This window comes from Echinococcus granulosus, assembly GCF_000524195.1.
Source record: "Echinococcus granulosus chromosome Unknown EG_S00007, whole genome shotgun sequence".
In the NCBI taxonomy this organism is placed as follows: Eukaryota; Metazoa; Platyhelminthes; class Cestoda; order Cyclophyllidea; family Taeniidae; genus Echinococcus; species Echinococcus granulosus.
Genome location: NW_020170387.1, coordinates 1,240,235 through 1,256,472, shown reverse-complemented (window position 1 = coordinate 1,256,472; position 16,238 = coordinate 1,240,235). Strand labels below are relative to the sequence as shown.

Here is a 16,238-nt window from a genome sequence, read left to right as displayed (position 1 = left end):
GAGATTTGAGCATAAATAATCAGAACTATTCTTACCAAGAATGTATAAAACCACCAAATTTTTCCGAATAAAAGTTTTAATCAATTTTTAACTGTTGTGTAAAGTGTATTTTGACTATCGACTGATATCGAGAAATCTTTCCTTCAAAGACACAAAACCCCTACTTTATCAACTCAGTAAAGAGAGGAGCTCATTCATAGCACAGCATGGTCCTAGACATTTGCTTTTCTAATGGTGCAGCTTTACATCGACCAGTCTGAAGAAGTGCGTTTTTCTTTGAGTAAAGTTGACAGGCAAGATGTGCTATTTTTGGCACCCCCGTGGCACCTGTGACATGAAAGATTGGAACAGCGAGTGAGCACTATTCGGAGCAGTAACTCTACCTAGTTATTAAGAATAAAATGATACATTTCAAGAAAGAATCAGCGATACCCTCGTAAAGTATTTGCAAGCGGACTCATAGTCATACTGCTACATGTAGTTGGGCCACTTTCTTCCGTACCATGTGTCGAGTAAAAGCCATCCCATAGCATACTTAAGATACTTTTTACTATCTCGTCACGCCTGACTCACAACGTTCACCAAATGGAAACCGTAGCCGCTTCAAAAATTGTTCATTTCGGTGTAAGCTTACCAAATGCTTTCTTTCAAATTCGTCAATAATCCAGTTCTAAATCAGAAAGAGCCAATAAGCCAATTTCTTGCAGTGGATGGGATAACAGTAGTGTGGTACCCCTGCCGCCATAGTTAGAGGGTAAACTGGCACAGGCACACTAGTCCCTGCAGTTTATTCGCTTTCTATGTTGCATATACGGAGCCTGTATACTACTATGGCGGACCAATAGGCGGAAGCCCAGTGTTTGGACCGTTACTGTACTTTAGTCGCCCATCCATGCGTGAGTCACCCATTGACGTGGACGTCTTGACTGGCTGACAGAATTGAGGACACATCCAAGCCGCATCTACAGTCCTGTTGTCTCACCCACATGATCAATCCGCGTGCGTACCTCCGGGCCGCATAGTGCGGAATTGGACCGTTGGCCAATAAAGATGACCAGCTGTGACATGATTTTACAGGGGGTATGCATCCGTTATGCATTGCTAGCTAAAGCTTAGCTCGAAGTACCTAGTGAATTTTACATCTTTTGTCGAATTGAAATTGACGAAGTTGTACATTTGTTCTCAGGACCATCACGGGAACAAAGTTACCACATAGATATGAGTAATGGCACAAGCTTTGGTACTAATCACATTATTTCCAAAATGTTTTCAAACATTTTTAAATTCACTGCATTAGCAGTACATTTTAGTGTACTACATTTATTATTTTTGAAAATGTACGTGGTGAAACAGGTGAGTTTTTGGACTTTTGTAGGCAAAATTATAAGACACAATCAAAGACCACTTGACTAGTATACCAAGACTCGGTTCAGTTATTGTAAGAAAACGGAAAATAAATGAAAGACACGAATTTAGTTGAAGGAAATAACTTAGTTTTTAATGAAGCATTTCTGGTCGAACATGATTTCACTAAGATAAAGTGCTTTACACCACAACAGCCCTGAAAAACGTTGATACAAATACAACACTTAAAAGTGAGGTGAATAAATTTCTCAATCATATGCACCAACGCTGGATATCAAATGTTTTGTATGAATGAATGCGAGTTTATCTGTAGTTTCGAAATTTTCCTTCAAGTGTGTTTCATGAAGCCTACTAATTAGGAACACCATTGGCATAAGAAAGTTAGGGTGGACAAAGTTCCGAAATCAAAAAAAAACAACAGTTTTAAGGCCCTTGTTGATACGCAGACGAGTTAAAATGCATGCATTTTGACTAATGTGAATCTTTTCAGATTTGAATGGTTCGTTACTTCTTGAGTGAATCAGTAACCTTTTTTAATGGAATCGAATTTTTATCAAAACAAGCTATTTATTGTGCCAGGTCCATACAACCCCTTTAGGAAAATTTGATCTAAAACTACTCAAAGGAAGTCAGACCATTCGCATCCAATCAGTAAGCTGCAATGGACAACTCTATCTTGACAAGTCTGACTAATTTAATACAATACCTGAATCACATTCAAGAACCGCATCGTATGCAGCAGTTGAAAACCATGCACAAACTTGGCGCGGGTACCAGTAAACGGTTTTCTCTCCTAAGGATTTGGGAATTACATAAACCTTTACAGACGGATCAGTTGCTGCATTCGGAATTGTCTAATGCGTCGCATCAATGTTAGTGTAAATTCGCCACTTTACTGCACCGCGACTGACCAATAAGGCAGACATGAAGTTGGGCTACCAGAATTAAATGCCCACAAAAATCGTCAATTTTCTTTAGTCAAAGGGGAGTAGGCATGATAGGCCTCTCCAGCGGAAGAGACTAACTCTATTACAAGGCTCATCTGTGTGGTTGTTGCTGTCCGGTGCATTTTCCCGCTTGAACTGAAGTACTGCGTTAAATAAACAAAGTTGAAGTGTGAGGTTAAGGTACCTTGAGTGAAGCTGTCGGTCAAGCAAAAGTGCTCGTTAGTAAGGCTAGTCTGTGGCAAAACGTGTCCTCAAACATGAAGCGGCTCTCGCTACATATATATTCATGCAATGACTGTATAGCTTTTACACAATGCTAAACGCCAGTCTTAATGCAAAATAGTTGAGCCTTAGTTTCTGTTCCATTGGACTTGATTATCAAATGTGCCCTATATCGTGTCAGTTATTGGTTATAATACAAAAAGAGAGGCAAGAACTGAAGCGTGTGTTCTTAACACTAGAAAAATCACTGGATGGTATACTTTTATCATGTAATCCACAAAAAACTTCATTTTCCGAATGAAGACAGGGGTATAATTTATCACATTCTTGTTAGCTCAAGGACTGTCACAACTTGGGCAAGGTTAGGTGCAGCCTTAAACCCCATGCTTTGCCATTGCTCCAAGATAACCAGGCTGCACAGATCGTTCTATGCCATTTTTTTAAATAATGGAAACGCATCTAATCGCTATGGTCTGCAAGTTACATGAATAACACCTGGAAACGAGGAAAAGCAAAGGAGCGATACCAAAATGTCGCCCGGTTGAAAGACACGTTCTCATCCAGTTGGTTTTGAGCTGTTCCACCCAAGAGCGCTTTTTAAAAAGCAGAACAGAAATTCAACTTCAAAGCAAGACTGTTTTTCAAGCAAAGCATTCCTTCCCTTCTTATCACGCTTTTTAAAGGGGCTAACCTTTTCACGGTGATAATGTTCAGTAATACTTAAAGAAGCTTTATTATTACGCAAAGTTAAGGTGAGTGGTGGTAATAAGTGACGCACCAAAGAGAAAGACTAAGGAGCTGAAACAATCGAAATTTTAATTAACATGTATTCAAGACAGCGGGTTTGCACAAATTTTTGTCTAATTTGCTGAGCTTATATGGAAGGAGGGGAAGTTAAACTCAGACTGCTTAGTTTATCAGAGATAACAAGTTTCAAGGAGTTGCAAAAGTACTCACTTTCAAGCACAGCCTCCTGGCATGTTCTCGAGCTCATCCCAGCATTCAATGCCGAAAAAGAATCGTCTATTTAATCTCTCCATCGGTGCGAGATGTTGCTTTGGTGCTTAATTTGCGCCAGCTTACCACAGTTGTAAACCTTGAAATACTGTACCCAACGTTTCTACAGAAAGATTTCCTCTTCATAAAATTTCACAACATTTTATTAGACTAATTGCTCAGGATCAAGCGTTCCAGGTTAATGAATGTTCACAGAAACGACTGCTGTCATGCAGGTTGAAAAGCAACAATTCCAAGATCAGCACTGACACAGAAACACGCACGTTTCCGAAACGCTTACATCATTCAATCAAATGTTTTACTGTGGACGAGCGTCCCATCACCGAGGCATATTTGTAACCTCCTCAAGTATCTGCGAGTTTTAGGCCATATGCTGTCCCATACAAGTACCATAACAGTTGCTCACCCCTCAATGGCGGATGGGCTATCCCATGATATTTGGGCCATCTATTATTGTGTAATAAAACATTTGCCTATTAATACCATGTGCAGTATGCCCACATTCGCTTCCCCTTTTATGACCGTGAAATTAAAAAGCTCTGTTTGACTTAAACGCCTCCCGTATGGACAGCCTAACACCACATTTGAACCAATGCGGTTGAGAGGCACGAAACTTCAATTAAGCACTATCACTTTTTAATGAAGTGTCTTTTTAAAAAGAGGCAACTTCTCAGTACAGCGTATGCATGTGCACTCTGATCACTCCATGAAGGCGAAAATAGGACTAAAATTCACGCAGAGGAAGTGCGCAAGGGAATAGTAGCTCATGGAGAGGAGAGATATGCACCGGAGAATCAATACGGTTTGTTCAGCATGGAAGTTACATCGGACACAATAGCACTGACAGGAGCCGTCGCTGATGTCGCTGCCGGCGGTGACACTCCAGCCGCTGCGACACTGCCACCGTCGCCGACAGTGTTGGAGGTGGAAGGAGCGATCATTTCAATGGGATCAAAGACGAAGCAGATGCCTGAGTGCACCTCGAGGACGATGAAGGTGGAGGGGAGATAGGGGCTGCCCGGTGAGGCGCAGGACACGAAGAGGCGGTTGCGACGGTCGGTGGTGTCGAAGACACGGACCACACGTGAGCGATCCAACACTTGGTGGAAACCCCCACCGACCGCACCACTGGTGTTCGCCCGGGTGATGAGACGCCAGCTACAAAGGCGATCAGAAAGACCGGCCAGCGTGCCCCCGTCTGCTGACCAGGCAAGGCACACAAACCCCGAGCCCCCACAGCCCGCTGCATTCGAGGAGATTGCGCTGCGTGCCGCAATCACGGACCGATCTCCGCCCCTGCAATTCACACATACACCCACATCCATCACAATTACCCTGCCGTCTAGATTTGCCAACATATTTACACAAACGATCTAAGGGGCACCGATAGAATAGCAAGATCATCTGCTCGTGGATAGGTCCGGTAAAATGCTGAGCTGTTATGAATATTTATTTATATGGTGAAAATGAGCATCAACTAAGAATGGTTTATTGAAATAAAGGCACAAGTTTTGAACGACAAGTTCTCTAGTCTTCAGCTAATATGATAAAATAATGTAGGTCGACGGAACGCTGCCGCTAGTACAGTCACTATTGTGCGGCACCGTTGCATAAAAACGGATGGATTCTCGAGACTGTCTGAAGCTTGGCGAGAAGAGGCCTTAAACAAAATACTGCCATTGCTTAAGGAATTAAACCCTTAATTTAGTTGTACATCCAATAAAAAGTCCGCAGTGTTATCCAGGTTAATGCACTCCGGGTATTTCGCGACTAGTCTAAGACATCAAAGTCCAATGAAGACAAAAACGAACCACACGTCTCCATAAGATATGCATCAAAGTACGCTGGATGTCACTTGATGTAGGAAATGACAGCGCAGCGCGGAGGCCGATCAAACTGGAGTAGTACAGGATCATCCAAAGATATTTCAAAAACGCAAAGTTGTCGTAAATGCGAAGAATGGTCTTACGAGGTCAGAAAAAAAAACAAAAGTAATCGAGCTCAAATCAGAACATTTTTGCGCTAAGAGAAGCAAGCATTAATTGCTCGCAAAATGGAAACACTGTAGAAATAGCAGTAGTAGCATGGATACAGAATAATAAGTTGAGGTCCAAAGGCTTCAAAAAAGTAGGGACTGTGGTACGAAAACAGCAGACAAGGATGACCTAGTGAAGTTATCAATCATTCTCCCTAAAGTCAAAACAGTAGGTGGGAATGAACTATGCCGAGTGTGTATATAACCTCGTGAAGACAATTTTGTAAATGAGCTAGGAAACAGGCAATAAAGTGTACAATTCTTACAATTTGACGAAAAAGCTAACTCCCCAGGGGTTCCATGATCAGCTAAGAAACTGCTGCTCATCAAAGCCAATAAGGAGCAAACATAAAAAGCCTGTTAAATGCCCGTTTATTTCTTGTATTTTTGTGTACGGTCATAGGCAAATCCTTTTATTATGCGTGGGATATGGCCACATAAGTTCAGCAGAGTCCATAAAGGCGTGTAAAATGGTAGGGGAATGAGATAGCATTGAGATGGGGATTACCCACAGTGTAGGATAGATGCGAAGACAGCTCAGAATAGCCGAATCATTCACAATAGCGACAGTGAGAGAAATTTTATTTAAAGTAAATTAGATCTCGAAACTTGCAACGTTCTTCTGCCACGGAGAAATGCTTATTCAAAGGCTGTGAATGCTGCCGAAATAGCTGTTTCAAGTCACGCTGGACATTAGTAGGGACTTCGCCTAGCACAAATTACTTAATTTACGAGTTTTTTATTGCAAAATAAAGAACTTTTAACGCGAATTTGAATCCGTTGCACGAATTTTAAAACAAGGATCACAAGAGTTCACTTATTATTATTATCGGCTGTTGAAAATTTGGAGTCTATATGCATATGAACACCTTGCATTACACTCGTCCAAAATTTGTCCCGATTAAATGTGAAAGTAAGCACGTCAAGACACGAATGCGGAATACATGAATCGCAAAAAAAACGCCCACTTTACTAAGGTGACATAGTACACACTGATTGTCTAAAATTTCAATCTTTATTTTGCTGCAGTATTCGCCTGAAAATATTCATGCGGTCAGTCCAGTAACACGATGAATATGGGGTGGTGACAAGTCGAATGAGAAGCGAGCACGGGGCTGAGACAATGTTGGGCCACCGTCAGAATTACCGAAAATAGCAACAAAGCAGATGGCACCAGTCACTTTTTCTACTTTAATGAGCCGCGAAGCCAGCTAACTACCTATAAAACCCTCTGTTGTGGAAAAAATGATGCACACTTCAAATCCTCCGCCAAAAAATCTTGCAGAAAATGAACTTGAGCGTCCGCGAGGTCCAATTCAGGTCCAATCAATGATCTGTTATAATTCCAAAAAATGTAAATTATTCGAATAACTGATACAAAAGAAAAACTGACACAGCAAAAACTGCGCAAAATGACAGATGGTAAGAAGGAAGGAACTGAAAGGAAGAAAAAAATTGGTAAGAACAAATACAGACGCAATATAATAGACAGCAAATTGCAAAAATATTCAGATTTGAGTTCTTTTTGGGATTTTAGGAACCACCACAGAGTGGAAGTAAATCACTGCTTAATCGGAACATAGGAATATTCCGGTTGAATAGGAAGTTCGTCGACAGCTTTGCTTACATATGGACCTTCAGAAAGATTGCACTGTGACCCCCTTACTACAACGCGGTAGTTATTTCACCCCCTCAAACCTCGATGCGAGATTTTACAATCAGTCAAAAGCTGGTCATCAAGGGAAATTTTAGCTTTGTATCTAAACTGGACGCGTAAAAATGGTGGATCTGACTTTCCAGGATCGAGAGCAACCTGTGCCACCAGCACAGCGCAGCTCCACCTTACCAAAAAAAGGGGGGCCACAAAATCTGAAATAATGGAAATTCATTAAAAATAGGCAGCTTAAGAAACAGCGTGACAACATTTTCCGAAAAAGAGGGTGCTAATCAACGACCAAGAAAACGAAAATATACTGTAAGACAAAGTATAAAGGTACACTAATACTTTCGAATTATTCCAAGTAGAATTTATCCAGGATTCACCTAGCGTACAAGAAATATAAATTTAATTGGGCGTTTTAGCACAGCTTCGATTACAACGCAGTGGGTCCCAACGGATATTAGCCCGCTTTTGTAACTTAAATCTCTTGTCAAAACGCTTTAATGTTTGGCACGCGGAGGAATGAGAAGGGCCGCTTGTTTTAGAGCCGGGGGTAACGTTGTGGCAATGATGTTTAAGCGCCTTTTCCACGTTCACTTGACCATGAACCGAAAAAAGCATTTAAAGAACATTTTACAACAAAAAAGACATGAATTCCAAGTGTTATAAGCCAAAGAATTTTACATGAAAATTGTGCACCCTTTAAAAATAAGCACAGATTTTTGAGTAATTCGATTCAGATTTGACTTGGTTCTTGAGCAGTCTCAGCATCGAACTATCACTTCGGAAAAGAATTTAGTCAAACTGTTGTTAGTTAAAGAAAAATGGCAGCGAAAAACTACGCCAGATTTGAAATGATTTACGTGAAAATTTGAGCAAAGATAAAAAAACCACTAACCGATGGGAATAGATACTAGGCTCAAGTAAATGGACGGAAAAGCAAAAAAGCATACTGTAGACCCTTTTCACACTTTGAAAGTCATAATAGAATAGAAGAAATTAATGATTTAGCTGGTTTTTAAAAAGCTTAATTAGATGCTGAAGCCAGCTTCAAATACATAACAGCAATTTTTAAGTAGCTATTAATCTCGCCTCCAGTAATACCAATAATAACTAGGAAGATTTCTATTCGAGACACAAAATCCTCTCTTTAACACAGAGCATTAAAATAAATTTTACATTTCAGATAGTTACATTAAACGTGATAAATTAAAAACCATTCACCAAAAAAGCCTCCAGCTCCCATCAATTCTCACAAATACAAGTGGTGTTATCTTTAACAAGAGCTACTTTACAGGCCGAGATAATACTTACTTGGGAGTGGTGAGGCGCCAGACGCGGAGGTTGCCAGCAGCGTCGCCAGAGGCCAGCAGTACCTCAGTGCCCATCTCCGTGGTGGTGGCCACAGGACGGAACTTCACGCAACGCACCGTCAACGGCTTGTGAGAACCTTCAAACACCTTCCGTTCCGTGCAGAGACACCATACCTGGGAGAGATTACAGACAGAGGACAAGTCAGTGAAATAATTGTAATTGAAACTCGGACTTGTCAATATACGATCTGCCGATACAGGGGAGTCTAAATAATCCAGAATCTTTGAATGCAATTTATTTACGCAAAGGCCAGATTAGTCGTTGCATCATCGCACTGCCTGTTCACAACCGATTTGCCTAAAGACTGTATGCCTACACATCTGTGCGAGTTCTGCAGAAGCAAGGAAGGCGCTTAAGTTGGAATACTTATCTTAAGTGCGTCGATTTGCTCAATCACCAGTTGATTTATTCATAAAACAATTGAATTAATTAATAAAAATGTTTTCTGTGTCCTCCAAGACACGAAATGCTAAAAACATGATTTTTAACATCATCTCTCAATTAAACTTTACTGCCCCAAATATGAAGATGCACAGGAGGCGAAATTGGGGATGGAAAAGAGACAGAGACTTAAAGAGGATGAGGTTATCAAACAGAATTATGTTTAATAACGTAAAAACGATCCCAAGTGTATAGTGCATTAGCATGTTTTGACGAAGATGAGTGTGAAGTGCATGTGTATGGGCACCCATTCACATCCAACAATTGCACTAATTAGGAAGAAAAAGTGTTCAGAATACGATAATAGAGATGATCTTTTTAGGTAAAAGGACTATTTTCTTTGGCGAGAGAGAAAAACAATCAAACTATAAAGGGGAAATCTGTCCTGTCTGAAATGAAAAAGATACCATGTTATCATAAAAGCAGGAGTCGATTGGCTATAAAAGTTTACTTGTCAACTTGCCTATTTGTTTTTAAAATAGAAATAATAAAGAGATGGAAAGTTACAATAAAAAGACACTCTTTTCATCAACTATAGTAAAATATTGTACCACTGCTTACTGATGATATTTTAACTACATTAACATGGAGACCTAGATTTAGATGCGCGCTTATTTTAAGGGTCACCAATAGCGATTCCAAATCATAGCAACCAGTTAATGTTCTTGATATTTGCACTAGCACAGCTACAACACTGTCAGCGTATGAAATTGTGGAGCAGAAACTTCTAGGGTAAAGGCTAATTGAAGGAATACCGTTCCAGACATCCATAAACGGGAACGCTTGCCGTTCTATAGTGTGCATTTTTATCACAAGAATCCTGCTCTTTCCTCACACATAAAAGGCAAATAAATCAACGAGACTGTGTCGGTTGTTTTTAAGGTCCGTCATGAAAATCATCGGAACTGCAGCACAACAATTTGCCCATTATCTACATAAGAAAGAATCCTTTTTGACTTTTAAAAGCCCGGAAAATCCAAGTGACCCCATTAGCACAGGCACTACTAAACTTCCGCATGGAAAACTACGATAAACCAATATTAATGAGGTGCGTGGACCCATTGTCTTCACAGGTATCGTTCACAAACCTATAAGGCCAGTTAATGTTAAATGCAATAGCCCAAATACAGACAAAAAATTTCATAATTTTTGAATGAAAAGGGATTAGTGTTCATGGGTAGACAGAAGGACCCATGAGATACGGAGGCAGGCCTGATTAGTACAATAGATTCGAGTTGCGGTAATGGAGTTATTTCACAGCTGGAAAGTTCCACGGAAAAATAAGTGAGCGACTTTGCTGCATGACCGGAAGAAAATATGGGTCGGATCGGCGGAGGTAAAATTATAATACTAGTGACAGGAGGCCTACGTGTACCAACATTTTGTGCGAGAACACACTCCACTTCGTGTTAATTTAAGCCAGCCATGTTAGGTGCGACTTGAATCAGGCGTGTAAAGTAGAAGGACGCTATCTCGGCTCTAATCTATCCTGCAGCAATGAGCCAAAGTAGCAAACCATGGCGACAAAAAGTTGAGTGAGGATGAGAGCAGCTCATCCAAGGCCCGTTAAATCGCTACCCAACTAACGATTAGGCCGGACAGATTAAGGCAAAATATCTGTACCATTGCTCAACCAGACGTGTCTGCTACGCCGCCAAAAAAAACTTCATTTCACATTTATTTCTATGAGGCTGAAAAGCGCCACAATTTCGAGTCGGAAGCGGACGATGCAGCAGTTGAAATGGTTAAAGGAGATAATAAAAGAGAAGACAATAAAATGAGAAATGGTTTAATGAAGTCTGCTCTACCCTTGCGCTGATTCAATTCATGAACAAACTGTAGACATGAGATCATAGATGGGGGATTATTGAGGTTTACCTCACCTCACTAAAGGTCAATCAGGTAAACAAGTGTGGGGAGAAATTCGCAGCATGATACCGAGAAAAGGGATGAAATTTATTTAACACTCTTCTTTAAATATAGAGACAAGAAATCAGTATATAATTGCTGTTTCCAGACATTGTCACTTGTGGGAGTCGTTAAGGTTCGATTGTTACTCAGTTGCATAAATATAAACTGACAATGGAGTTTCGAGAGAGTGGGTTAACCGGTTTTCAGAACGTGACAGGTACTACTTCAACAGGAGATAATGGCTTAATCACACACTAGGCCAGTCAATAAGGAAATGGGCTTAAACGTCGCTGCAGCAGAAGGAAGACTACAGGAGTTTCGCGAAGTGGTTGATATAAATTGGAGTATTTATGACTCAAAACCGATAATATTCTCACTTTGCCAATCATTTTTAGAAACTGCTAAACTCATGGCAACGATTCAGAGGACTTTTCATTCACAGTGGAAATATGCAGCGAGGCACAGTCAAGTTGATTTCGAAGTGCATTTGAAGTAAAGCATATTCAATTCGCAACAATGCACACAAGAGATGAACCTATTCTCTTTCGAGGTTGTTTTATTGCCAGAATAGGGGGGATCAAGTCCGTTACCCAGATCCCCGCCGACACTCATCGCTATTGTTGTGATACAAACTGCGGATAATTGTTCAGCCTGATAGACATAACAAAAAAATTGAGTAGTTTGATGGGAAGATCTTCAACGAAATAGTTGAAATGCGTGACCTATACTTCCACTTCAGTTGGTTCATGGACCAGATATTCTGGGAACGCTCAACGGCATCACAAGAGGAACTAAAGGAAATCTCACCTCCGACGCTCTTTTAATCTTGACGATGCAATTTCACCTTCATTAAAACTAAGACAATGATGTGATCACCTGCTAAACTACAATGTTTGGTACTTACAGCCACAGTAATGTCCTTTTAGTGTTCTGCACAGAATCTCCATTCTGTATTCCCTCAAAAGTAGGAGAAATTCCGACTTATTTTCACTAATAAAACTAAAACTTTTAAAACCAGATTTTAAATTATGTAAAATTTGGGAAAATGACATTCAGGTAGAGATTAGTTTATGACTTTAGGGTTACCAGTGGTCCAACTTGCATCAGAAGCTGCAAGGGTATTCATAGCTGACATGTTCAATCAAATAAACTTTACACCAAATAGCTATCCACTCGAAATTGTCATTGCTTTTGCGATAGGCATAAATTCTTACCAGATAAGTTACATGATAGTGTACTTGTGAGCGGAAATGAGCAGAATTCCCAAACTACTCAACGTGTAATGCGAGTAGAAATGGGATATTTCCCATCTTGCAGCGAATGTGTGGGTAGTAGAGAAGTCATGTATGCATGAAAAATGGCTTCAACCTACAAAGTAGGTAGTTTAGCTATTTAAATTCCATTTCGGAGCCCTGAAATCATTTTGCTTGGATTCGAAAAACACTAGCAAAAGAAAATCACGTGATTGATATAGAATCATGTCAATCCACGTGAGTGAGTGCTAAAATAGAGTGGATAATTAATCTGCAATTTAGCAGCCTACAGAGGAAAGACAAAGTAGCAAGAATAATGGCAGATCTCAACTGTACAAAATCAGCGGATAAGGCATGTGGTAAAAATCTTGTGCATGCAACTCTGAAAAAAGGATAAAATCAGGCACTTATGACATTGAACGCAGGAAACCACAAGGAGGGACTTTAAAAATCGCAGACAAATAATGCATTTTTGGGTGAGGTGAGACTGATTAGTTGGGATGAATGTCTGGTTGTGTGCATTAAAAAGCCTATGATCGAGTGAACTCGTTTTGCCCAAGTAATTCCCTTATCAAGATAATGTAGCAAAATAGGTTGGAAATGGATGTGGCAAAAGGGCATTCTATTAACTAAATCACTAATGACGGGAATTCCTAATGGGTGTGAATCCCGAGTCCCCCAAATGAGTTTGAGAATTCACCTGCAGCTGAACAAAGTAGCAAAATGCATTCTTATTTTTATGGTTTCAGCCTCCATGGTTTAATGACCTGAATCTAACCTGGAGATCTATAGGTCCAAACTGAGAAGGTTCATCGAATCAAAGATGCTTAAAGCTGAAAAATGGTCGAGGATAATCCATAAGCAGTCAAGACGACATGCTTTCCAAAACTCAGAGATTTATCAATCATTGTGTTTGCCTTACCCGTATGACGATGAACATTTCAAACATTCCAAATCATTCTAACAGAAGAGAGTAAGGAGAGCATGCCAAACATCAGCCTAAGCATAAAAAAGGGCTTATTATTCAAAATCACAGGTGCAACTTGAACAAAAAAATAAAAGATTCGAAAGCATATGAACCAAAGTTTATTCCAAAGTACCATCAGTCAAGAAAAAGAAAACTTATTCTAAAAAAATCAAAAAGCTATTCCTTTCAGGCTTTGTTGTAATAGAATAATTGCCATTTTATTTTTCATTTTTATGCGATTTATACTTCACGCTGGTAGCGTAGGCTCCCCCCACACCATCTAAGTCGACAGCTTCCATATCATTGTCTACGAATCTAGTAAAGCTAGTTCTTGGCGCGTATGCTTCGTAACGTTTTCGGGCACAACTTGAGTGATTCAGCATTTCTTTCGCGGGGTTGTAAGCAAAGAAAATTAAAGTATTGAACCGAACTGTATTGGAGGAGTGGTTTTAGGCATGATAAAACAAAAATCTCGATTATTATTAAGAGCACTGACATATTTGAAATGCCTTTGGTGAATAAGTTCCCGGATGAGCTAGTTTGAATAGAACGCATAGAAAAGAAATAACAATCATTCTCTCATACTGACACCTAGCTATTCAATAGAGCGAGTCTATGTAACTTTGGGCCACCAATAACTAATGAAACTGATACATTTAGATAGTGTGAAAAAATAATCGGATGGATAAGCACTGAATGCATATTTTTCCAATTCTTAAGTGGAAAATAAGATTAAAACAGGAAGATATGCACGAAATGTCCAAAAACTTACCAAAAAAAAGTACACTTGTGCATTCTTCCAACCCAGAAACAGTAACTAAACACTCATGAAAATATTTATTATGTTTAGGGAAAATCCCTTAGATGTATAGTAATACGCGCGGTAAGCAAGCGTACCTCAAAATTGAACCTGTTTAGCTTAAATTAAAAACATGGTCAAATTAAATGAGGGAAGTGATGGCAAAATGACAGCTGAATAAGTCCACTTTCCCGAACTTCACGAACAGTTAACGAAGATGTCAAACCTAATATACACGAAACACCCAACAAACCAGAGGAATAAATAATGATCTCCCATTTACCAGGGCCATTCATGGTAGAAAATGATAAGTATGGGAAAAAGGCGTCCAGATGTTCAAAGGAACACAAATGAAGTCCGAAATCGGATAGTGAAAGTTGAGTTCGAGAAACTCACACAAACAGTCCCATCAGTGGCAGCAATAGCTATCCAGCGACCGTCGGGATCGACGTCGGCATCGGTGATTTCGGCAGATTTGTGGGCGACGAGGTCGAGGGCCCACTGGTCGTCGGCAAGGCTACGGCCGCAGACGAGACCGTCGCGGCCGGCGGAGAGCCACGCGAGTCGGGCGCGCCACTCAGTGCACTTTTGAAGGAGTTCAAGGTTAGCGAAGAAGCGGAACCACACCACCGGCTGGTTTGTCGCCTCAGCCTCAACAAAGGGAAGCGGACTGAAGGTGGGCGTGGAGATGGACGGAACAGCAGACGTGGACACCGGTAAGTGCATCCGTACCCATTGTTTCATAGGAACCACCTTGGCGTGTGCAATTCGATCCCTCTCCTCTCCTTCCGGTGCAATCGCGTGCATCACCTCCCACACCTAAAATAATTGAAAGGAGGATGCTTTTTATGAAAGCGTCAACTCATCCCGGCAATGCACTAGTAGAGAATCCCAGACTGATTGTGAAAGTTCCAGTTACAAAGCAGACAAACAATTGGTAGAAGAACTGAGAATATCATTATATCGGGAAAGGCTGATTCATGATCGGGATGTACCAATGCCAGTCAGATTGGATACATCTCTTATAAAGTATGTAAAGATGCGGTGACTTGCTCCGGAGTACAAAAAGGAGAGTTGCAATAATGCTGATTCATAAGCAGGGCATTGTAACATTGTTTTCAAGTTAAAAAAGGTGCGTAATAGATGCCTTGACTCTGTTGTAATAAAACATGAGCAATGCTATGCGAAACCCGCACAGAATTTAAAGTGAAAAGCTAGATAGTAGGTTGCAAACTTTTTTGCTTGAATAGTGTTTTGTAAGATCGGGACAATAAGGGGGATAATGTGGGCAGTAAGGGTGAACACTAAGCTCGTTTAACATGTGACTGTAATTGTGTGTAACAGCAAATGCAATTTAAACGCACACAGTATGATGATATTTACACTTTTGAATTTCGTTATGCAAGAACAGTAATTGAAACCGGTATGGTAATGTAAATTTCTTCGTTTCAAACGCAACACAAAAGCATTGTTTCAGACTTTGTTTTATGTGCAAGTTACGGAAATTTCTTTTAACGCCTAAGGAGAAGCGGGGTACGACCAAGGTGGCGTTCGCTTAACACATGGATACTGTCAGCAAGATGGAAGGTTTTTGCAACTTTATTAGGCATAAAAGGTTTCTCTGCGTCCTTAATACGACTCTAACATGTTTGGTACCAGCTTCCCATACGATTTCTCTAATGAACAATAAAATAATCAAAAAACGAAATTGATAAAGAAACAATGGAAATTTCTTAATTAACACAATATTTCAACTACAGTCGCATCTATTTTAAGCCATTTAGTTCACTTCCAAGCGAATTTCAACAACCACTCAAACCACTACGGGGATACTTCAAAAGAAAATAATTTCGAAACATTTATAGACATTAACAAGGTTTGTTTGCTTCCGAATGCATGAAAATGATGAGCTCAATGGGAAACGCCAAGAAATTCTTTGAAGTATTCAGCCAAAACACAAGAACGGCCAGGAAGTAAGAATAGTAACAAAGTTTCGGCCTGATTAACTGGTATATATCCTGGAGAGCAAAACTAGGGCATAACGGAGCAGACGATGGATCTCGTGCTTTGCAGAAAAAGATGAAAAATTGCACTGAAGTCGACATTTTTGAAATGAATGTGCAAAAATGTAGCAGAAAAAAATTCTGGACAATTTTTTAACACTCATTACCATCATGAAGTTGAAAGCCAGAGGGACAAAGAGAAGGAGCTGATTAAATGGGCTTTTTGAGAATTGGGAGTCACGAT

General features: G+C 40.2%; 2 protein-coding genes across 2 annotated transcripts in view; both read right to left on the bottom strand. All coding sequences in view use genetic code 11, as the record gives it.

The window, feature by feature from the left end:
• Positions 1-828: 828 nt before the first annotated feature.
• On the bottom strand, positions 829-1,067 carry EGR_01841 (hypothetical protein; the record flags this gene model as incomplete). Its single annotated transcript, XM_024491090.1, has 2 exons — positions 829-930; positions 1,008-1,067. The coding sequence occupies 2 exons, from the start codon at positions 1,065-1,067 to the stop codon at positions 829-831; spliced, it is 162 nt and encodes a 53-aa protein (XP_024354546.1).
• A 3,278-nt stretch (positions 1,068-4,345) lies between these two features.
• The window catches only part of EGR_01840 (Apoptotic protease-activating factor), a gene marked incomplete at both ends in the record, with an annotated part of 40,784 nt that continues 28,891 nt past the window's right edge, over positions 4,346-16,238 (bottom strand). Inside the window, 5 exons of the mRNA XM_024491089.1 lie at positions 4,346-4,847; positions 6,843-6,957; positions 7,285-7,427; positions 8,561-8,733; positions 14,388-14,810. Of these exons, the coding sequence (XP_024354545.1) occupies positions 4,346-4,847; positions 6,843-6,957; positions 7,285-7,427; positions 8,561-8,733; positions 14,388-14,810 (1,356 nt within the window). The remainder of the gene's footprint in view (positions 4,848-6,842; positions 6,958-7,284; positions 7,428-8,560; positions 8,734-14,387; positions 14,811-16,238) is intronic.